Source organism: Octopus bimaculoides, chromosome 1 (assembly GCF_046866305.1).
Source record: "Octopus bimaculoides isolate indiv1 chromosome 1, ASM4686630v1, whole genome shotgun sequence".
Lineage (NCBI taxonomy): Eukaryota > Metazoa > Mollusca > Cephalopoda > Octopoda > Octopodidae > Octopus > Octopus bimaculoides.
The window spans coordinates 168,626,039-168,650,672 of record NC_142928.1 but is presented as its reverse complement, the minus strand read 5'-3'; the positions used below and the strand labels follow the sequence as shown (position 1 = coordinate 168,650,672).

General features: G+C 35.1%; 1 protein-coding gene across 8 annotated transcripts in view; it reads right to left on the bottom strand.

Moving 5' to 3' along the window:
• The window catches only part of LOC106869306 (trafficking protein particle complex subunit 8), a 116,079-nt gene extending 95,256 nt beyond the window's left edge, over window positions 1-20,823 (bottom strand). For all 8 annotated transcript variants that reach the window (XM_089362502.1, XM_089362506.1, XM_089362514.1 and 5 more), the window contains exon 1: window positions 20,448-20,823. In XM_089362502.1, the coding sequence (XP_089218628.1) occupies window positions 20,448-20,604 (157 nt within the window). In that variant the 5' untranslated portion in view covers window positions 20,605-20,823. The remainder of the gene's footprint in view (window positions 1-20,447) is intronic.
• Window positions 20,824-24,634: the final 3,811 nt, after the last annotated feature.

Below are 24,634 nucleotides of genomic sequence, written 5' to 3'. Positions count from 1 at the left end.
AAACAAATATCACCATCATGTTAGTGATATCCATTTCCAATCTTGCATGAAAACATGTCTGGTCATGAGCAAATATTACGTTACTTAAATTTGTAAGGGTTGGCAACAGGAAGGGCATCTGACCATAAAAAATTTGCCTCAACAAATTCTGTCCAACCCATGTAAGCATGGGAAAATGGCTACTAAAACAATGATGGTGAAACAGTATACAACACCAAGTTGGTCATTCATACAATGAAGGAATAGTGTATATCAGAGACAATAGTATATGGCTCAGGGAAAAATCTACTGACACTCTACACAAGTGTTCTCTAAACAGGAAACATCTAATCCAAAAAAATGAAAGATGTGTGTAGACAACAAACAAGCAACATAGCTAGATAGTTCTCATGCTAAACCTAGTGAAATGCTTTGCAAATATTAATTGCTTCTCCACACTATCATGTTGCATTTCTCATTAGCAGTTTATAACTAATGCTCAATCAAACCAACTTAGCATCAATGAACTTGGCTTATCTCTCAAATGAATATTATATATCCAACCAACAAATCTGCTTTATCTTATTTCTTTCCCCATTTTCATAGGTCTGTCATCTATTTTATCTAACTTTCAAAATTATATGACTATTTTCTATAAGGTAATTAATTCTTTCAGCACACAAAACAGAAAAAGAAAAGAAAAAGAAATTTCATAAACCTTTTTCTTTTACTGTGAACTTGAGTGAATATCGACCAACAAGTCCAATACATCATTGATTATTATCATTGAAATTAGCAATTACAAACAAGATATAATCTTTCAATTTGAAGTGTTTATTCTGTTAAACAGCAAAAGAAAATTCCATATCAATTATCATCATCATCTTTTAATACCTGTCTTCCATACTGGCATGGGTTGGACCCTTTGACCAGGGCTGGCAAGCTGGAGGGCTGCACCAGTTTTCAGTCTGATGCCCTTCCTAATGCCTGCCACTTTACAGAGTGTGCTGAATGCTATTTATGTGGCACCAGCGCAGGTGCTTTTATGTGACACCGGCATGGGTGCTTTTACCTGATGCTGGTATGGGAACTATTACGTGGTACCAGCACAGGATTCTTGCAGACCAATCCTCTTCAGCAGGCAGAGCAGCATTAACACTTCTGCTGTGGAGGACGGGTCTTCTTGAGTACAGTAAGGCACCAGATATTTCAATCCTTTGTCATATCCTCCATAAGGTTCAGTGTCCTAGGATCATCCTTCAGTACTTCATCTCATGTCTTTCTGGGTCTCCCTCTTCCAGGAGTTCCATCTATTTTGAGTAATTGATACTTCTTTATGAAGCTATCAACATCCATCTGTATCACATGACCAAGCCAGCAGAGTCTTCTCTCTTGCACACTGCATCCAATTCCTCTCATACCTAACTTTTCTCTCAACACACTAGCAGTTGCACATGAATGCTAACATTACTCATCCAGTGGAGGATACTAACCTCAGTCCTCTCCAATCTTCACATGTCCTTTGCATTCAGGGCCCAAATCTCGTTCGTATACATGCATCATACAATCTTCCTTTCATTTGGAGAAAGAGATCTTGAATTGCCAACAGAGATAAAAGCTCCCTGAATTTTCTCCATCCTATACTTACTCTAGCTACTACACTTTCAGTACATCCTCCCCAACAACTAATTTGATCCTCTAGGACCTCTGGGACATTTGAGAAAAATCAAGCTGGTTAAACTCATTGGGTTGTTAAATAACTGACACTCTTAAATGATTTCTTTTCACCGATTCCTAAAATGGATTGACTAAAAACACTCACTGTGTACTTTAATTAAAATATCTTTTCACTAATGTTCTGAGATCAGCTGAAACATTTCTCATTTATTTTAGACAGAAAAATGCTAAATAAATTCAAAGCAGTTAAACAGCAAATTAGAGGTCATAAAACTGTTACCTACAGTACTAGCATTCACAATTCATGTGCCATTTTGGAAACATTATAAATAGTTATCAAATACATGTGAATGCAATGACATATTTAAATGAAATGGATTACAATGAGTACTGAATAACATAAACAGAGAAAGTTATACTATTAATAATTAAGTTTAAAGACTTTTATCTATTATCTGCAAAAAGAAATGAAATAAATAATTGTGTTTAATAAACTACACAAAGATAGAAACAACTTGAAAATTTAAAGTAAAACAATTTTGCTTTTAGAATATCCACCCAAAAATTTGGGTAGTTGTTTGGAACTCATGATTCTTAGTTCAAAATGTCAGTACTTTCAGCATTCAGACAACACTACTGTTCTTGAATATGGTAAAAATAATATGAAATCAAACTAATTTACTAATATAATTAAATTGTTTTCTATCATTATAACTACTTCCAAAAATTTAGTGGTTTTACTTTTTTCATTATGGTTTAAAAAAGGGTCTGAACCCACAACCTTCACAGATTCTCTGAGACACTGGTGAGATCAATACAGTTTTTATGTTCAACCTGAGCATCTGAAAGTCAATATCTGCAAGAAAAAAAGTGAGCAGTGAGGGAATTCCATAAACTTAGAGTTCTGGAGAGCAAGAGCTATAAAAACTGTTGAATCAAGGACTAGGGGTAGTGGAGAGAACTGGATATGTTGGGTTGAAATGGTATGCAACTAGCTATTTCAAAATGCAGAGGCTGTCATAACAGACATGGAATATGCAAACAGAAGAGAAAGCATGTATGTGAGCCACAATTTGTACTGTGTATTGGTGGGTGAGTCTTTCAGGTGCAAACTAGAACAGTTGTGTGAAGTAGCATCACTGTTCCAGATATAAGACCAGTAAGAGGAGTTTTATATAAGGTTAGCAAACTGATCATAAATTAAGTATTTTCTGGCTCTGAAAAGAAAGCTAATATTTGGCATGTAGTTTTAGCTGCATTACATTATATGGAGTCACCAGAAAGAAAACCAGAGATTGTGTAAGAATTTTCAGGGTTTTAGTTAAGACTACAACAAACAAAATACAAGATTATTTCCTAGATATGAAATAGTGACTGTGACTTTGGTTTGCTGAAACTAACTGGTGATCTTTATCAGAAAATATGGTGGGAGTATGGTGATTTTACTCAGACTGACAATCTAGATCTACAAAGTTTGCATGCATTGCAATACACATCTACCTAAGGACTTAAATTTACTAACATTTGAATTCATGACCAACCAAATATTCTATCCAATCCTTGATGCCTATAAAATGATTACAATAATTTTTTCTTGTTAATTTGTAACCATATTTCTAATGAAATCACAGTAATTTTAAAAATAATTTTGAAGTATTTAGTAAAATAACGAACTTTGTCATTAAGCTGGCATTTAGAACTTACCAAAAATTTTTTTTTAATGATGATGGAATACTTAAATTTAGATACAAACTTTTAAAACATGAGGTCTCAAGCAGGGTTTTATTCACTTCTCAGAATAAAAATTGCCTAAAAATTACCTTTGTATTAGAACTGCTTTCATATTTTTCTATCTGTCTAATTTACATTATTCCTTCCTATGTCTTTTATTCTTTGTGTCATTTAAATTATTTGATTAACATCAAAAAGTCAATCTGACATTTTATATTTATGATTATTTCCTATATTAGCACAAAGTATATAAATTTGCATGTTAACCACTCCAATTTTTTTTTTTAGCTATTTTTGTCAGCACCTGTTGAAATATGTTAACTTACTCTATTCAGACAAAGACAATTTATTTTTAAAGCTTATACATCTATTTGTTCATATGACAACATATTTTTGATTATATTGACTTTGGAAGGATGTCTTATAAAAGTATATTGCAAGTAAAATCTACACTACAAAATATCAAACTAAATTCTGCTTTGCATTGTCTCAGACTGATAAACTTAATTCTGATCAAGGGATTTAGTCCTATTCAAATCCTTTTTCTCTTAAGCAGTTTCGTCAGTATAACAGCTGACATTCAAATATTTGTCTATCTCCACACTATCACAGGAATAGTGACTATGTGAAAAAGATGTTTTGTCAATTAATTTCAAGATTATAAGTTCAGACTTTTCTTCAGTCATTCTGTAGTGCCTCAGTAACTTCACTTAGATTGTCTCTTTCATCATCATCACCATTTAATGTCCAATTATTCTTGCTTGTATGGGTCAGATGGAATTTGCTGAGGCAGACTTTCTATGGTCAGACACCCTTTCAGTTGTCAATCCTCATTTGTTTCCAAGCAAGGTAACATTTGCCCATAGCTACAAGTCTTTCAGGGAGAACTGGAAGCAAACAAATTCACTTGCATGATAATGCTCATTTACAACCATTACATGGTACACAGGCAAGGATACACACAAACACACACATACATACAATATATATATATACACACACACACACACAGGGGTTGGACGAAATAATGGAAACACCTAGCATCATAATTTTGAAATAGCTATGAAATCGTCAAAAGGTTGTTTATTTTTGTTTTTCATTTATTATTAGTGTTGCTTAATATGTTTTGCTAAAATTGCTGTTTCTTTTCAGATATCATCAGAAAAAGGTAATTAAAATTCATTAAAATGACAGATCTATCGGGCTTTCAAAGAGGTCAAATTGTTGGTGCTCATATGGCAGGTGCTAGCTTAACGAAAACAACTGAAATATATGGTGTATCAAGAAGTACTGTCTCAAAAATAATGACAGCCTTTGAGAAAGAGGGAAACACCTTATCGAAACAAAACTCTGGAAGAAAACCAAAACTTTCTGATAGGAACCGTCGGACTCTTAAGCAAATTGTTAGAAGGGATCACAAAAGTACAGCTTCCAAAATTACTGCAGACCTTAATAACCACCTCGAGAACCCAGTTTCCACAAAAACTGTTTGCCGAGAGCTGCACAAAGCCAAATTTCATGAGAGGGCTGCAATCAGAAAACCACTATTTTCAAAAACAAACATTGCAAAGCATTTAGAGTGGAGTAAAATCCTACAGAATTGGTCGCTAGAGAAGTAGAAGAATGTTATTTTCTCAGACGAGTCATCCTTTACCTTATTTCCAATCACCAGCTGAATATACATGTGGAGACAGCCAAAAAAAGCATTTGACCCAGACTGCCTTCTTCCAACTGTTAAACATGGAGGAGGATCTGTGATAATCGAGTGGGGGGGGGGGCTATATCTTGGAAATCCGCCGGCCCAATGGCTTTCCTTCATGGCAGAATTAATAGTCAAGACTATTTAAGCATTTTATCTTATCAAATTCATCCTATGGTTATGGAACTGTTTCTGGAGAGAAACGCAATCTTTCAAGATGATAATGCACCAATTCACACAGCTAAGTTGTTACTGAATGGCATGAGGAGCATTCTAGTCAAGTTGAACATCTTATCTGGTCACCACAGTCCCCAGATCTTAATATTATTGAACATTTATGGTGCATTTTAGAAAAACAAGTAAGGAGTAGATATCCTCCACCATCATCACAACAAGAACTGGAGACTGTTTTAGCTGAAGAATGGACAAACATTCCTTTGGAAACAATTCAAATTTTGTACAAGTCCATACCTCGTGGAATTCAAGCTATAACTACTGCCAAAGGTGATCCTACCCCATATTAAAATAAATTTGTTTGAAATTTTAAGGTGTTTCCATTATTTTGTCCAACTCATATATATATATATATATATATATATATATATATACATACACACTCACACACACACAAAATATAAATATGTATATACATACACACACAATGGACTTCTTTTCAGTTTCCATGTACCAAATCTACTCACAAGGTAGGGCTATATTGGAAGACATTGCCCAAAGTGCCACACAGTGGGACTGAACCCAAGACCACATAGTTCTCAACCACACACCCATGCTTGCACCTTTAAATTTTATCACTAGTTAAAATTTTAAGAAAATATGTATCACTTCTGCTGAAAGTAAAAGATTGCTAAAAAAAAGTATGCAAATGTAGAACACTTGTTCACTTTAAATGCAAATACTAAAAATTTCATAAAATAGCCCATTTATGCTACTAGAAAAAGGAATGTGAAACTGAGAAAAAACGTATCCATATTTCATCACTTTTAACAACTCTGGAATGTCAAACTAGAAAAGAGTCCTGAGATGGTTGCTTGACTTACTAAAAATAGTAGCTAAATTTCCCTCAAATCACATCCTACCTCCTTAAAAAAAAACAGGAAGAATACATAAGATAATCCTAATCGTTAAAAATACAGATGATCATAGCTTAAATATAATTAATTGTAGTCTATTCAACAAAGAGGAGACAGAGGTTAAAGTTTGGAATGTAGAGATCAGTTTCATTATTGCTTTAATGTTTATTTTCCTCGTGTTGGTTGCACTAATGTCAGGACAAAGTTTTCAACAGCCAGATGCCATTCCTGTCAGTCTGCCAACCCAACTCAACCTGTTTCCAAGCAAGGTAATAATCTTTCAGACAACTGAACAACAAACAGCCCAGACATGCTTTCATAGCTGACTGCAAGCAAACAACATTGTCAGTAACACCATTGTTTACAAACCAGAGAAATGTGTAGATGAGGTAAAATACAAACTCACTCACACAAGAAAATGGAGACAGTTTCAGTTTACCATATCCACTTAGAAGGCTTTAGTTGGGCTGAGTCTATAGAAGACACTCTCCCAAAAAGCCAAGCAATGGGACTGAACAACAAAGCAATGCTTGTACATTAATTATCTAATAAAATTAATATATAAACTTTCTTCAGGAAACATCAACATTTCACCATTTATTTTCCAAAGCTATCATGGGTAGATTAAGGTTTGCCCATTGGTATTTGTCAGACTTTTATCATCTCATTTGTGAAACCTAACCTACTAAAGTCTGACCTCACTCCTATGAGATACATTTCAATTAATGTAGTTAACACAATGCATTGGATATGTTACTGCTTTATTCTACTCAGCAATATGACTTCCAGAAACAAATCCATTTTTTTACATATGTAGTTAACCTAGTGACTCTCAAAAATTAGTCTAATGGGACAAATTCAGGCTGGTTAATTTTGTTTCTTCTTTTGCATCTATTAACTAAAAATTCAAAATTTCTATATAATTGGTTGCAAATGTTTGAAAACCATCAAAATCAGCAACATTTTAATGTCCAGTTAACCATGCTTACATGGGTGAGATGGAATGCACTGAGGCAGATTTTCTACAGTTGCATGCCCTTCCTGCAACCAACCCGCATCAGTTTGCAGGTAAAGGTAATATTTCCCCACAACTAGATATAATTTCACAGAAGATTGAAAATGAAGGACACCATATGCATAACAGTGACATTCATTTACAACTATCACATGAAGTAAAGGCAAAGAGTAATACACACACAAATGTGTGTGTGTGTGTGTGTATATATATATATATAACTAAGGATAAGATGAAGGCAGAGCATTTTCTTATGCAGAGCCAGAAATCCAGGATCTGGAAATTTCCAGTAATTATTTTGTCTGTCTTTTCTCCTGCTGCTGTATGAGCATATAATGTGGTTTTAGAGTCAAAGTTTTGACTGCTATTTCAAGCATGGTGGTATCTCTTAGATACCCTAAATTATAATTTTTATATATATATATAATAGGTGCATGTATGGCTGTGTGGCAAGCTTGCTTCCCATCTACATGGTTCTGGAATCAGCTCCACTGCATGGCACCTTGGGCAAGTGTGTTCTGCTATAGCCTTGGACCAACCAAAGCCTTGGACCAACCAAAGCCTTGTGAGTGGATTTGGTAGAAAGTCACTGAAAGATGCCCATTGTATGTATGTGCGTGCGTGTATGTGTGTGTGTGTATATATATATATTTATGTGTGTGCATCTTTGTGTCTGGGTTTATCCCCCGCCATCACCACTTGACAACCAATGTTGGTGTGTTTATGTCCCCGTAAATGAGATTGATAGGATAAGTACCAGGCTTAAAACAAAAAGTACTGGGGTCAATTCATTCAACTAAAATTCTTTAAGGTAGCAGTCTAATGATAAACAAGAAAGAGACAAAAGATATATATCATTATCATTTAACGTCCATTGTCCAATATATATATCATCATCATCGTTTAACGTCCGCCTTCCATGCTAGCATGGGTTGGACGATTTGACTGAGGACTGGTGAAACCGGATGGCAACACCAGGCTCCAATCTAATTTGGCAGAGTTTCTACAGCTGGATGCCCTTCCTAACGCCAACCACTCAGAGAGTGTAGTGGGTGCTTTTACGTGTCACCCGCACGAAAATGGCTACGCTCGAAATGGTGTCTTTTATGTGCCACCCGCACAAGAGCCAGTCCAGGGGCACTGGCAACGATCTCGCTCGAAAACCCTACAAAGGCCAGTCAGGCGGTATATATATATATATATATATATATATATATATATATATATATATATGTCTGTACGTATTGTCGTCGTCGTTTAATGTCCGCTTTCCATGCTAGCATGGGTTGGACGATTTGACTGAGGACTGGTGAAACCAGATGGCTACACCAGGCTCCAATCTGATTTGGCAGTGTTTCTACAGCTGGATGCCCTTCCTAAAGCCAACCACTCAGAGTGTAGTGGGTGCTTTTATGTGTCACCCGCACAAAGGCCAGTCAGGCGGTACTGGCAAAGGCCACACTCATCTCGCTCGAGAAACCTCATGTGTCACCCGCACAATAGCCAGCACAGGGGCACCAGCAACGATCCCGCTCGAAAAATCCCAGAATCCCACACAAGAGCCAGTTCAGCGGCACCGGCAACGATCTCGCTCGAAGAAATCGTTGCCGGTGCCGCTGAACTGGCTCTTGTGTGGGGTTCTGGGATTTTTCGAGCGGGATCATATATATATACACATATATATATATGTATATATATATATATATATATATATATATATATATATATATATATATATATGCGAGTAAAAATAAATACAAAAAAGGTGGGGTTTTTTGTATGATTGTGTATAGAGGAATATATTATTTAGTTTAAAAGAGTTCCAACACTGTCTGTTTTTTATGTTTTATTTATATTCCTGCAGAACCAATGTGGGGTATAGAATATGGAATATACAATATATAATATAATATACAATATATGATATAAAATAAAATAAAATAAAAATGGATGGCACCATGAAAGAAAGTATTGAATGTAGATGAAATATTGAGTGTTCAATATAAAGGATCAAATATATAAATATAAATATATAAAGGCGACTCGAGTTTCAGGGCTACATATATACACACACAAACATCCATTCACAAAGCTTTGGTTGGCCCAGGGTTATAGTAGAATACACTTACCCTGGGTTCAACACAATGGGTCTGATTTCAAAATTATGTGGTTGCAAAGCAAACTTAACCACATGGCTACATCTGCATCATAAATGTCTTGAAGTCTTATGGTGAAATATGCTTTTAATGAAAGAAATTAACTGAATGTGCACAAATGTTATTCAAATATTTGGGAAAAATCATAGCATCTACAAGCTGAAATTATAAAGTTATAAGAAATATTTTTCAACTTATGATATTCAATCATAATTTATGAACTAATACAGTAAGGCCAGTTTAAAGACTGACTGTACTTACTTTTATAGTACTGATAGTAGAAAAAAGTTTAAAAACCTGTTTTTATCACAATAGAATCTACCTGCAGTCAGACCTCATTAACAAATAATATTGCCAAGAATGTGGCATGAACAAATCCCAAAACTGAATCTTCAGGGAAATACAATGCTGTTAATAAAATCATAAATTGCATTACAGAGGCATGAAATTAAAGTAAGACAATGGTTATTTATTTATTTATTCATCTGTTTAAGCTAGACAAGTGCTCAAAAGCTCTCTCACACCACCCCTATCTTGACAAATGTAATACGACTATAGCTGCACATGGAGCAATATTCCAATCAGAGGAAGGTGATATGGTAGTGGAATGGTACAACAGTAATAAAAAGCTGAGAGAGAACCTGAAGAGATTGAAAGAAAGGACCAAGATACAATATCAGGTGGCTTGAAGAGATGTTAGATACCAGTTATACTTAACAAGCTGAAGTTGAAAACAAGAGATTTGTCAATGCTCTATGATAAAACAATCTGAAGCATGAGGTACTCCAGATTGCAGGACAGTAGGTTAGTGCGAGTCAAGATAGTGTTAAGAAAAAAGTGTGCATTTACTATCATTGACACCAAGAAGAGGAATGGAAATGTTGAGAGATTTATGAATCTGGAGAATGCATGAGAAAGGCATATAACAGAGCAATATTGGTTATTGAAGCTAACAGTTACATTGTGAAAAGCACAATTAAGGATATGAAAGAAGGGAAAGCAGCTGGACCACCAGAGACAATTACTGAGATCCTGAAAATGAAGTAGGACATGCTTGTGATCCACATAATCTTGTACAAAGAGATCCCATACTCAATGACTCACATAGTATTATCATCAGCTGCTACAAAGGCAAAGAAGATGCTCAAAATAGAAAATTGATATATCAAATTATGAAAGTAACAGAAAGAGTTAAGAAATGCAGTTTGGGTTGGTGCCTGAGACTATCTTCTGAGTGAAACAACAATAGGAGAGGTTCTTAGCTAAGAGCAAGTTCCTATATCTAACTATTTATTAACTGTAGAAAATATCACAATCCATAGTTTGGAGGTTACTACAAAGTGATGAATGCCTTGTGCAAATTGTACAAACCATGTATAGAGAGATAGCTTCAGAAAATGAGAATAAGTAGAAGGCATTTAATGTACAGGTATGTAACAATCAGGGCTCAGTTCTCATTTCCTACTATTGTTTACTGCTTATCATAGTTCTCTAAGCCATATGAGAAGAGTATAAAACCAGCTGCCCATTGGATCTCTTGTATGCTGATGACCAAGCTCCAATATATGACTGTCAAAGACAAAGAAGAAATTTCAAACAAAGAAAACTTTGAAAAGATTGAAGTTTTAGAAAGAAAAGGAAATAGGACCCTAGCCTGCTACTATCAAGGAAATGCACAATTTTGATAAACAGAAAAAGAGTCGGAAAATTCCATAAGGTGTACATAAGGTGTACACAAGAGATGCATTGGAACCATATGCAGGGAAGAAAGAGAGGGAGAAAAGTGGTTAGGTATGTTGTGAGAGTGTGGCAAAGATGGTAGGCTTCATATGAAACTGCACAAAAATAGATAATAAATTTCTTCAAATGCTCAGATTTCTTAGAACCAGCTGATAGCATCTATTACATTGGTAATTTTACCAGCAGTGGAGGTGGATGTTGTAAAAGTATAGTACCCCAAGTAAGAGCATGGTGGAAAAGTTCCAGGAGCATTTTACCTTTGCTGGCAACAAAGAGATTCTCTCACTGAGTGAATGGCAGATTGTATGATGTTTATGTGTGAAGTGCAATGTTGCATGATGGCAAGACAAGAAGAGAACAATTGAAGGCTCGAGAGAGAAATAAGGCAAGCACCCTATGCTGAATGCATAGTTGTCTGAACAATGAGAACAAATGAGCCCAGAGAAACTAGTATAAGAGGAATCAATGTAAAGTGCAAAAAAGAAGACTGCACTGATACAAACCTGTGGTGCATATTATGGAGAATGACAGTTGGGTAAAGAAGTGCCAAGTGAAAGGAACCAGTAGAAGTGGGATACTAAGGAAGACATGGGAAGAAGTGATGTAACGAGAAGCTGACCTCAACAGGTGGCAAGATGTAGTGCTGAAGAAAACTCATCCAACCATGGAAAGATAATCATAAAAAGATGGTAATAGAACAGCCTCATCTTTCATTCAACTTAAACAAGGACTGTTCTATATCTAACTTCCTACTAAATCTAATGGTACATTGGCTTATGCAAATATCGTCTTTTAAACCAGGAGGGAAATGGCACTTTTATCCAATAACTTTACATTAACAATCTATAGAAATGACAAACCCCAAATTGACAATTAAAAATAGAGTTGATCAAAATTAAAAATAATGAGATATAAAACGTTTACAATAATGGTTCCAAATTCAATCCCACTACGTGGTACCTTGTGCAAGTGTCTTCCACTGTAGTCTCGGGCTTTGTGAGTCGATTTGGTAGATGGAAATTGAAAGAAGCCCATCGTGTGTATGTGTGTTTTGGTTTGTCTTCACCATCGCTTGACAATTAATGTTGGTGTGGTTACATCCCTGTAACTTAGCAGTTTAGCGAAAAGAGAGCAATAAAATAAGTACTAGGCTTAAAAACAATAAGCACTGGGGTCAATTCATTCGACTAAAATACTTCAAAGCGGTGCCCCAGAATGGCTGCAGTCTAACAGCTGAAACAACTAAAAGAAAAAAGAAAAAGAAATGCTTAGCTGCTTCGAGTCTATCAAGGTTCAGTCTTCAGTCCTCTCCTCTTCATAAGGCCTCTATAGACCTTCACAGAAAAGTTTATTACTAGTTGTCCATTGGAACTCCTATATACTAATGCTCTAGTTCAAATAGTTGAATCTATAGGGAAAGTAGATAGGAAATTTCAGGCATGGAAGCTAAACCTAGAATCAAGAGGTCTCAAGGTAAACTTAGCAAAAACTAAGATTTTAGTAAGTACGAAAGAAGACCCTAGTATCTTCAGAGAAATGGCCTTGCTTGATATGCAGAAAAGTAGATATAAACTTCATATGCTGTACACAATGTAAGCCATGAACACACAAGAAGTGTAGTGAAATCATAGGTAGACTAACAGAGAATAGGTAGACTAAAGCTTCATATGATAGATGTACTGGAGCAATATGTACTTTGAGCACACTGAAAATAGATCTTAAATGCCTAGATGGCTCACTAAAAGTAGTTGAAAACTTTTGTTACTTAGGACATGTAAATAGCAGGGGAGGCGGTGGCTTTTAAAATATAGTAACCAAGATAAGAACAGTGGATTTTTTTTTTGGGGGGGGGGGGGTCAGGGAGCTTCCGTTATTGCTAGCAACAAAGGTCCTTTCCATCAGAATGAAGGGCAGACTATATGATGCTTGTGTCAGAACTGTAATGTTGCCTTGTAGTGAGACATGGCCCTTAAATGCAGATTTTTGAAAAGACTGGAAAGAAATGAAGCTAGCTTGCTCCACTGAATGTGCAACATAAGTTTGCAGAAATGACAAAGTACTAATGCATTGAAAGAAAAACTAGGCACAACAGGAATCAGATGAAGTATGCAAGAAAGAATGTGCTGGTATGGACATGTGCATTTGGATGAAGGTAGCTGTACAAAGTGCAACTCAATGTGAATAGAGTTTGCAGAAGAGGGAGACTCAGGGAGACAAGACAAACTGGTGAAGTCACCACAGGACCCTGAGCTTCATGGACATGACAAAAGAATTGGGATGTCTTGTGATATGCAATCACAATAAAACCCACCCACCTTGGAGAAACTGAGATTCTGGAAGCATAATGTGTGTATATATGCACAACTGCCCCTCCCCCACTCAAATTTATCAAGACATTCCCACCACTCATCATCTCTCTAACTACATTAGTCTGCTGCTCCAATCAAATACGAGTAGAACTGCATATTTCAGCTTTTTTCTTCCCAATACCGTTTACTCTTCTTACTACTCAGAACCATTTCACTATCTAGCTTTTATTATCAATACTGTCCTCAAGGCAGCTAGCTGGCAATGCTTAGCAACATTTTGTCCATCCTTACATTCAGAGTTCAAATTCTGCTGAGGTCGACTTTGCCTTTCAGGGTCAATAAAATAAGTACCAGTTGAACACTAGGGTCTATGCAAATGACTTAATCCCTCCCTCAAAATTAATGGCCCAGTGCAAAAATTCAAAACCATTATTGATACTGTCCTCTCCACTCACATTTTATATTGATCACTTTCCTGAGTCACCAAATTATCTCTCCTCCATCACCATACATCTCCCTGCCTTTCACTATGTTTGTTCCACACTATCACAACATACCTAACCACTTGTCATCTCCCTCTCTTCCCTGCCATGCTGTCTACTGTGTCATTACTATTGTGCTGCTCTTCACCATCCCACCATCTTTTCTGCACTGTCAGTCCTCTCCTCTACTCATGTGTCATTGGTTACCCTTCAAATCTCTTCAACCCTGCTTAATTTCTATAGTTGACACATACTTTTCCCTACCTCACCCAGTTACCATCCCTCAACACTTGTTCATAATATTCACCCTATCATTCAATTCCCATCTATCTTTCACACTCCTGTTCCACTTACTTCTGCTCACCTTGAATCTTGAGGGTCCACTCTAACATTGTTCATCGTTTAACGTCCGCTTTCCATGCTAGCATGGGTTGGACAATTTGAATGAGGACTGGTGGACCAGGTAGCTACACCAGGCTCCAATCTGATTTGGCAGAGTTTCTACAGTTGGATGCCCTTCCTAACGCCAACCACTCCGAGAGTGTAGTGGGTGCTTTTACGTGCCACCGGCACGAAGGCCTGTCAGGCGGTACTGGCAACGGCCATGCTCGAAATGGTGTATTTTACGTGCCACCTGCACAGGAGCCAGTCCAGCAGTACTGGCAACGATCTTGCTCGAATGTCTTTTCACATACCACTGGCACAAGTGCCAGGAAGGCGACGTTGGTAACACAACTTATGACTATTTTTATCTCTTTCCATTTCTACCTCATCCACTCCCATGCTCTTTCTTCTATAATGTGAAAAAGCATGTAGCTCCCCAACAGCAAAAAACCTTTTCTGTTCTGGCCCCTTCTTGCTCTTTTTAACCCATCACCTCCTAGCATAAAGCCATCTCCCTCTCTACTATAGTCTGACTCAGTCAAAGGAGATCATGGTCTTGAAGACTGCATAGTGACCTCAGTAGTGCTTGTGGCATAAAAGAAGCATCTAGTACACGCTGTAAAGTGATTGGCTTTAGAAAGGCATCCAGCCATAGAAATCATGACAAAACAGACATTGGAGCATAATGCAGTCTTCAGACTAACTGGATCCTGTCATACTGTCTTACCCATGCTAGCATGGATGTTAAAGGATGATGATATACTATTTCCTTGTATTTTTTTTTTTTTGTTATGACAAAAAATTATTTTTCTCACATTATCTGGATTTCTCTTATATTTACATTTTTATTGACAATGAAGAGGTGATGATTCATCATTCCCTTGAGATTAACTTCTTGATAATTTATTTTCAAAAATTATAATCCTAATTCTAAAAACCAATATTTTAATTCAAATAATTTTGTTATGCAATTAGATATGATTAAATTTACAACTGGTTTTGGAAAAAGAACTGCTTCCTTCTAAAAGCATTTCTTCCTCAAAATACATGATTTAGAATCGAGAACATTTTACTAATTCACAGATATTTACAAGTTTTAGTGTGAACATGTGAAGAAATAGAAATGGTTAGAAGAATGTCTAAATCATTAATAGAGGTTACAAATCTAAGATTTAACAGATTATGCATGTGTACACACACACATATAATCATACATTGTATGTTAAGATGTGTGTGTGTGTGTATGGATAAATCTATAGACTTGAGCAAGGATATGTTTGTACATACAGAGAGAAAAAAATCATGTACAAAGAAACAAATTGTGTGTGAATTCAGATCAATATGTGTATGGACATTTTTAGGAAACTTTCCAAAAATTCAAGGAGAGACTACCAAGTTTAGTGTAAGATGTAGATTGAAACATCTTCCATTATAGATTCATTTTTTTAAAGATCTTTTATTAAAGTAATGTCACAGAATTGAAAGATCTGCAATACCTTTAATTTCAAGAAAAAAAATCTTTTTTTTTTTATATGTATCCTGAAACATTAATCCCATATAGCAGTATTTCCCAAAATGAAAATTGAATATATTTCAGTTACCCTGTTAAAAATAGCTGTTAAATTTTCCTTTCACAGCCTGCTGTTGTAAAAAAAGGGAAAAGTTCACTATTCTTGAAAACAAGGGGATAGTCACATTTGGAAAAACCTTCACTCACCAGGGCTAACCTGGAACTAAACTACTAAATACAGGTCTTTCTATTGACTTCATTTCCAATATAATGAGAAAAGGAACTATCCACAGAGGCCCTTTTTTCAAATGAGCTATGTACTTAATATACCTGTGCTTCACAAAATTATCTATTTGGTTGGTATGAACTTTTTTTTTTATTCCTTCAGAATTTTTGTTATCTTTCTTTTATAATTATATTTATATACACACACACACACACATAGATATATATATTTTTTCTTTTTTTTTTCCATCAGATTATTTACCCGTTGCCAAGCCAAGGATAGATTACAAAGTTTAGATATGTCATTGTTAATATAATTTCACTCATTAATGCAATGAGTTGACAGAATCATTAGCATGCCAGGCAAAATGTTTCACAGCATTTCATTTGTCTTTACATTCCAAGTTCAAATTCTGCCAATGTCAACTTAGCCTTTCATCATGGAGATCAATAAAGTAAGTAGCACCTGAGCACAGGGGTCAACGTAATCAACCTATACCCTCCCCTGAAATTGCTAGCCTTGTGCCAAAATCTGAAACTAATCATCATCATCATCATCGTTTAACATCCGCTTTCCATGCTAGCATGGGTTGGACGATTTGACTGAGGACTGGTGAAACCGGATGGCAACACCAGGCTCCAGTCTGATTTGGCAGAGTTTCTACAGCTGGATGCCCTTCCTAACGCCAACCACTCAGAGAGTGTAGTGGGTGCTTTTACGTGTCACCCGCACGAAAACGGCCACGCTCGATGGTTCCATTCATCAAAAGCTGTGTGGGGACCAGCATGTCAAAGAAAAGACTCAATGTTTCTTCTGTGTTGTAAAGGGTAACTAATAGAGGTTGAAATAGGGTTTGCACTCCAACCTCATAAAACCCTCGCCAGCAAATGACTACCAAACAAACCTATGAATTGGAGGGTTGTCACCCACCAGGAGAAGAGAATCATCTACAAATGGTGGATGCAGTAATGTGCTGTTACAGTGCATGGCCCCATGCCACCATCAAAGAAAATATAATTTAAGTGAATTTTCATTCAAGAAATATAGGATTCCTTAGGCAATACACCTATTGCTGCTTTTACCAATGGTCAATATACAACAGGTAAAGATTTTACGTATCCCACAAATACAAATGCAAAGTTAGTTCTAAAAGATTTTAGCTCAAGCAAGATGGAATAAAACCAACTCTGAAGCAGTACTGCTTTCATTGTTGTTGTCTAAAATACATAAGACCATAACATTTCTTCTGCCCAACAGATACATGAAAGAATATAAACAATTTCATTAATTAGCTATTGCAAGATTAAATTTTTTTTTTAAACAGCTCGCTATCTCTCGTAAAATAGAGCATTTTCAAGCAATCAGTTCTCAACATTTTACAAATAATCTCTAATCAAAAGTTCTCAGTAATCTTGTATTCAGTCTCATTTTCCTTTTGAAATATGCAAAGATGTTAATTTTAATAATATATTTTCCAAAATGAAGCCAACTGAATATCAAAATCTGGAGATTTTTCAAAGATTATGAATATAAGTTGTATTTTTCAAGAAACAGAATTGGTGAGCAAATAATTCTCAACCAACAACTGGAAAAGATCTGTGCCACCATGCTTCTAGCAAGCAAACGCTGGTTTCTAATACTCACAAGCTTTCATTTTGATCTAATCGATAAATACAATACTTCAAAGGATTACTAATAAATACTTGTCAGAATAAGATTAATTTTGACCAACTGAAGATCGTCAAGTTGTGCGTGTGAGTGATAGAGTAAAAAGTATAAATAAGTGCAATGTAAAAGACAACAAAGAAAAAATGTGGCCTCTGTGTCAAGATAATGAGCGTTAAAATTGGTACAAACAGCTGACATGTGGAACAACTAAAAGTGAATTCATTTTGAGATGGTAATAATGTATAATAATACAGTAAAATAATATGTTGGATCCGAATGGTATACAATGTTCTCTCAGAAAACAAAGACACCATATGTCAAAATCCCAAATTAAAATAAAATGGAAAATGTTTCTTATATACTTTGACCATTAGACTACCTCAATGTAGTTGATTACTAGAAAATTAAGTTCTAATCTGAACAATTTATCAACACCCATGCTTTTCTTCCTCCTCTCAAGTGATTTATTATAAACGTAGATACAATATTCCTTATTAAATATATATTCGATAAACTATGAAAAATATTTAATTAAAACAATCTTAATTGAGGTGGAGGTAATGAATACGCACACCACCCGTTTTCGGCGTAACCCTAAACTTAAGTTTATCCACTGAAAACGGGTGGTGTGCGTATTCTTTACCTTCGCCTTTAATTGGTTTGATTATTATTTATCTTGAGTATATTTTGAAACTCTTTGAAATCAACAACGAACGTTATTACCCTTAATTTAGAAATCATTGTGTCACTATATGTATATCCATGAATAAGACACCTGATGAGAATCGGAGATCAAACCAATAAGTGTAAATATTGAAAAATGTTTCATCTCTTAAAATTATGATCTTATTAAAATGGTTTATTGTCAAGAATCTTGCAAGATATAAAAAAAAAAACATTTTTCGGTGGAAGACATGTAAATATTTTCACTGGAATTATAAATATGCACATATTCGTGTGCATAAATATATTTCTTATTCATCCTTACAAGTTTATTATAGAGTATAGTTGTCTTTAAAATATATTCCGCATCTCAGAATGTTTGCATAAAACAATGCAAATAGCTTTGTATACGGGCAATCGGGTGAATCGTTCTGAAAAACTCAAACAAGAAACGATAATAAATGAATGAATTCCATAATGGATGCAAGGATGTAGCTACATGAATTCGAGAAAGAAAAAAAGAAACTACAAACTAGATGACACGTTAATCGACAACATGGCTGTGGTTCATGTGGACCCACCCCTCTTCAAGTGTTCATGTATTAACTGTCGAGGAAGTAATTAACTCATATTTCAAAGTAAAGGTATAATAACTATTCCAAACCAAAATTGTAGTTGGTGAGAAGCTAAATTGTTACTCAATGGAGAACTGCACACTGAAAGCGGAAATATATAAACAGTGATCTTGAGTAATGAAGCTACGAATACATAATAAATATAAATATATATATATATAATATATATATATATATATATATATAAATATATATATATATATCATATATGTATATATATATATATATCATATATATATATCATATATGTATATATATATATATATATATTTGTGTGCGTGTGTGTGTTTGTATAGGCTTTAATAAATTCAACTATATTTGTATATACTTTCGAAAAATTTTACTAATTTATAAATCTAAATAAAAATGTTTCAGCCAAAAATATTCATGTAAAATACACATACATACATATAACATATGTGTATGTGTGTAGATTAGTTATTTCAATATTTGTAGTGCTTCGAGTAATGCAGTCATTAATAACTATACAAGAATTTTTAAATGTAAGAAATTCTATGCAATCGTACAATTAAGTCTATATCCAGGGCCTATAATAATGTATTGATTTGAAATACGTGTGGGTAGAAGTATATTAATGTAGTTGGCTTCTAAATTAATCCAGACAAATACTAATTCTGAATGAAGCGCAAGCGACACACTGTACATATAAGAGCTAATTATATTCATATCGATAACTTGTACACAATTCACAGCACGGCGTTTCACTATGGCAAAAGGATGTTATGGCTAACATTTGAAAATAAGACCAGAACAATAATTAAAACAAAAAAATAATAAAACGAAAATTAGTTGGAATTTTCCCAAGACATAGCACACAAAAAATACTCCCACCTTAAAATAATGATTTATTGAATGTTATTTATTATTCATTACAAAATAATGTGTGTCATTATTATTACTACTACTACTAAATTAAAGAATGACTTTGAAGGCCTACAGCATTATCGAGGAATCTATGAATCGATGGAGAAAACCGTAAATGAAAATATTATGCAAGTTCGAAGATAAAACGTGTCAAAATAAGAATCTTCAAAACCGTACAAAGATTATCATGAAAGCTTGGTAACAAAGATGGAATGAAGTTGATTAAAATATTTACGTTGAACATTTTTAAGTATCTACCGAGGAGAAATATAAACGATAAAAAATAAAACTTATGGCTAATTAAATGAAAATTTATCGACTGGTTATTTATAATTTAACGAATAAAGAAGAAAACATGGTAAATTTTTAACTGAAAACATATCAGAATAACATAGTTTAAAGTCCAGATAACAAAAAGAAAACAGAGTGATCTGTTTAGACGTTGATATGTCAAAGAAAAAGAGAAAAGATATCCCACCCCTTTGATCCAATTTAGCGCGTCACCCTCAAAATAATAGCTTGTTTTCAAAATTATGGCACTAAGATTAGTTCAAGAACTATTCGGGGGAGTAATATTGTGTAAAATGTAAATCTTACCTTCGCTGTTAAGTCGACAGAATGGTTGTACTAACTCAACAAATGTCAAATTGTTTTTTTGACACAAATGTTCAGCATCTGCACTACACAGTACAGCCACCTGCGGACTAAACGTGTTCTGGATAAACTCCTGAGCCGTCTGCTTGCACTGCGCCATCGTTCACTTTTTTTTAATTATTCGATTTAACTGTACAATGAAATGAACGAATGACGATATAACTATCAAACTACGATTATTAATTATTACAGCAAAGTTATCCCAACCCCAGACAAGGGCGATTTTCTGATAAAATCTGGTTGTAAGCTAAATACTTTTTCGACTGGTCGGCAGCCATCGTTTAAGATAACGATCATGCGCTCTCAAACTTCCGTGTATGGAGAAGGGGGACAACTCTAGCATATTTCACATTAATCTGCTTATTTTATTGCTGTTATTTTTTTTATTAATTCCGTATCTGAAATTAATCCGTTTAGGATGAGAAAATGGATTCTCAAAATTTTATCGTCCTTGGAACTAGGGAATATTCTATGATATAATTTTAAGATTCGGATGTAAATAGTCTTATTTTATATATAATTACATAATCTAGTCTAAATATATTTTTACCATAATTTTCGCATCTTGGAAGAAAAGAAAGCTAATGAACGGAAAGCAAATAAAGAATTAACGAAAGCAAAAGCTACCTTAGAAGTTATATATATTGTGTAAGTGATGCTTTTAAATATCGAGAAGATTTCTATTTCATAGCTACTTTCTGGAAATAAAACGGTTTAGATAGTTAGCGACAGAGGTTGCTCTTACAAAACAAACTCCGTCGCTATTAAATTTCTTTGCCTGTAACTTTTACTTTTATCATCTGGTAAGACATTAAGTTACTCAAAATTTCAAGCTAACGACATCTAGAGTTCAATTAATAATGGAATCTCAAGAATTAGAAATTAATGTATTGTGGGAATTCTCAGCTCTAAATACATGCTATTTAGACGTACAGCTCACTACAGTTGATAGCAAGACCTCTTAAACTGACGAGTATTATCTTGTAGTGCTGTGTTCAAATATACCTTTGACATCCCATACAGTCGGTAGAATGTCTTTCAACAACACTCTACCAAATAAATATACCACTTACTAAGATTTAAGTTGCTTCTTATACAATTAGAGGCGTAGTCAGCGGGAGGATGAGGAGAGTTGCCCCCTAGCGCAAGTGTGATGGAGTGCAAAATTTTGTCTTATTCATCATGCTTGTTAATTAAGTTGGAGGCACCAAAATGGTTTTTGCTTAGAGCACTTAGAATCCTCTCTATACCACCAAAGGCAACATAATCCTGTCATACCCCAGTATGAAAGGCAGCAAAGAATAAAAACCAGCTCTTACACTTTTTTAACCAGATACCAAAATCTTCACTATCAATAAGAACTTCTTGTACTCAGCCATCAATGCCTGGAACAGTTTTCCATGAGCTACGATTGGAATAATTCCAGACTAAGAAATGCAAACATTCAAGAGTTGAAATACACACATCTCTTGTGACTTCTCTCTGAAATAGTGTAAACCATTGATAAGGCCATTGTCTATTATTTAATAGACAATGTGTATAGACATCATCATGGATAAGTGGTTGAGAAGCTTACTTTGCAATCAAGGAGAGGAGGTCTGGGTTCAATACTACTGCATGACACCTTGGGCAAATGTCTTTTACTGTAAATAGCCTTGGGCCAACCCAAGCCTTATAAGTGAAACTGAGCAGAAAGAAATTTTCAGAAAGCCCATCTAATGTGTTGTATCTGTAGTTAAAAGGCTCAACCTTGGCATACTCTGTGTCATTCAGAATCATCATCATCATCATCATCATAAGTCTAACTTCCACCTTTCCATGCTCAAGGATTTTGTTGAGAGGAAATTATCTATGGCTGAATACCCTTCTTGTCACCAACCCTCGCCTGTTTCCAGATAGTACTTCCCTGTGACTGTGATAATACTTCCTTGTTTTCAAAGAAGATTAGAAATGAAGAACACAGCTTACAGGACAGTGACTCTCATTTTCAACTATCACAAAATATTAAAGCAAGGAGACAGTAACACATATATATACACAACAAACTTCTTTCAGTTTCTGTCAACCAAATCCACATGCCCAAGGCTTTTGTTGGCCTGGGGATGTAGTAGGAGACACTTGCACAAAGTCCTACACAGTGAACTGAACCCAAAACTATGTGCTTGGCAAGCAAATGTTACCATACAGTCATGCTGAGTCTACCTGAAAAATACTTGACTGAGTGTCCCCCTTCGGTCATGAATGACCATAGGATTGCACTTAGAAAGTTACCCTCTGAGGCACAAGTCTAAGCAAAGTTGTTTACAGAAGGCCAGCAGTCGACCATACATACCAGCCTCCCCTCTCCATGCTATTGATGTTATCCAAAAGAAAGGCAAAGGCCAATACAGCTTGGCACCAGAGACATCACAACTCATTTCTACAGCTGAGTGAACTGGGCCAATGTGAAATAAAGTGTCTTGCTCAAGAACACAACACACAGTCTGATCTGGGAACCAAACTCACTACCTCATGATTGTGACCCAGACACTGAGCCATGTGCCTGACTACATACACAGTAATTCAAGAGTAGGTTAATTCACTTGATTGAATAAATGGAATACTCATTATCATAATTTATGGAGATCCATTTTCTATTTATGTAAATATTGGTTTCATATTTTAGCACAAGGCCAGCAATCTTGAGCAAGGGATTAAGTTGATTACATTGGCCCCAATGTTCAACTGACACTTAGTTTATCAACCCCAAAAGGATGAAAGGTAAAGTCAAACTCAGTGGAATTTGAACTCAGAAGTTAAAGACACAAAATATAAATATTGTGTGAGTGTATATAAATATACATTTGTAAACAATAGTTGTACCAGACATTTAATCTCAATGAAGGGTTCAATAAAGTAGCAATCAATAGGAGACAGTTTCGTACATAACTTTTGAGAGTTTGTATTTGTTTGTCTCAGATGATATGAGCTGCAGGGGTAACAAGTGGTTTACCCTTGATTTATACAGCAAATAAGAAAATGGAGAGGATATAAAATCGACAGACATCAGCCGGTAAACATTCCAGTATGCCTATTTATTCAAATATATTGGATGAATACACACACATGTATTAGTGGTACAGATTAGCGAGTGGAAAAAAACTGGTGACTGCATAAACAAGGGTGTGAATACATATAAGCATATAGAAACAAGTGAGCAAATTGGCAAAGAACTAAATGAGTGTGCAGTTGCTAGTTCCTTACGGCCGTTTCTGCCAAGAGGAAACAAAATCTCCACCTCTTCAGTGTTATGCAGAGATGAGCAGACAAGACTTGGATAATGGATGTGCCCCTAGGCTTCTTCAGAGGGTCTAAGTGGTTGGAGAAGGGGGCTAACACATAAAAGTCAGTTAAGAATAGTTAAGGTGTGTTTATCCTTTTAAATAGAGTAGAATAAGAATAAGAGCAAGAGCAAATTCAAGAATATAAGTGAAGTACAACATAGTACAATGATGTGGGCATAACAAGGGGAAATAAGGTACAGACTTCCCGTAATATATTATATGAGCCATGTTATTTCATCCAGTGGTGGGTAGGTGAATATAGTCGTTCTCAGGAGGAATTTTTTCAGGTGGGATAATTTAAGGCAGTAGTTCATATTGAGTTTCCATAGAACTTTAGTGGTGGGTTTGACGGTATGGTCCATGTTACAGGGGTGAAAGTTTATATGGTCTATATATGTGAAAATTTTTCAAAGAGAATAGTCTAAAAAAAAAAAAACAATAAAAAATGTACCAGACAGAGAACAAAGATTGCTATAATCAACTAAAATACTATGCTTCAGCATGATCACGGTCCAAAGACAGAAATTTATTAAAGAAAGAAAATATTAAACTCTAGAAGTCCTAACTGAAAATTAACCACGTTAATTTTAATCTGGAAGTGCTTACAAAAATTATAGGCACTGTCCCCACTAAATTTCAAAGCAATTAAAAGCAAAAAATATTTTTTGATTTATTGTATATTCTTAAGAATTGATTGAGCACAAACAACAATATAATTGAACTTTAAAAATGCTGAAAGGGAAACACAATTAATGAGAATAATCATTAACCTTATGTAAAATTAGAATGATACTTGATACTCAGTAT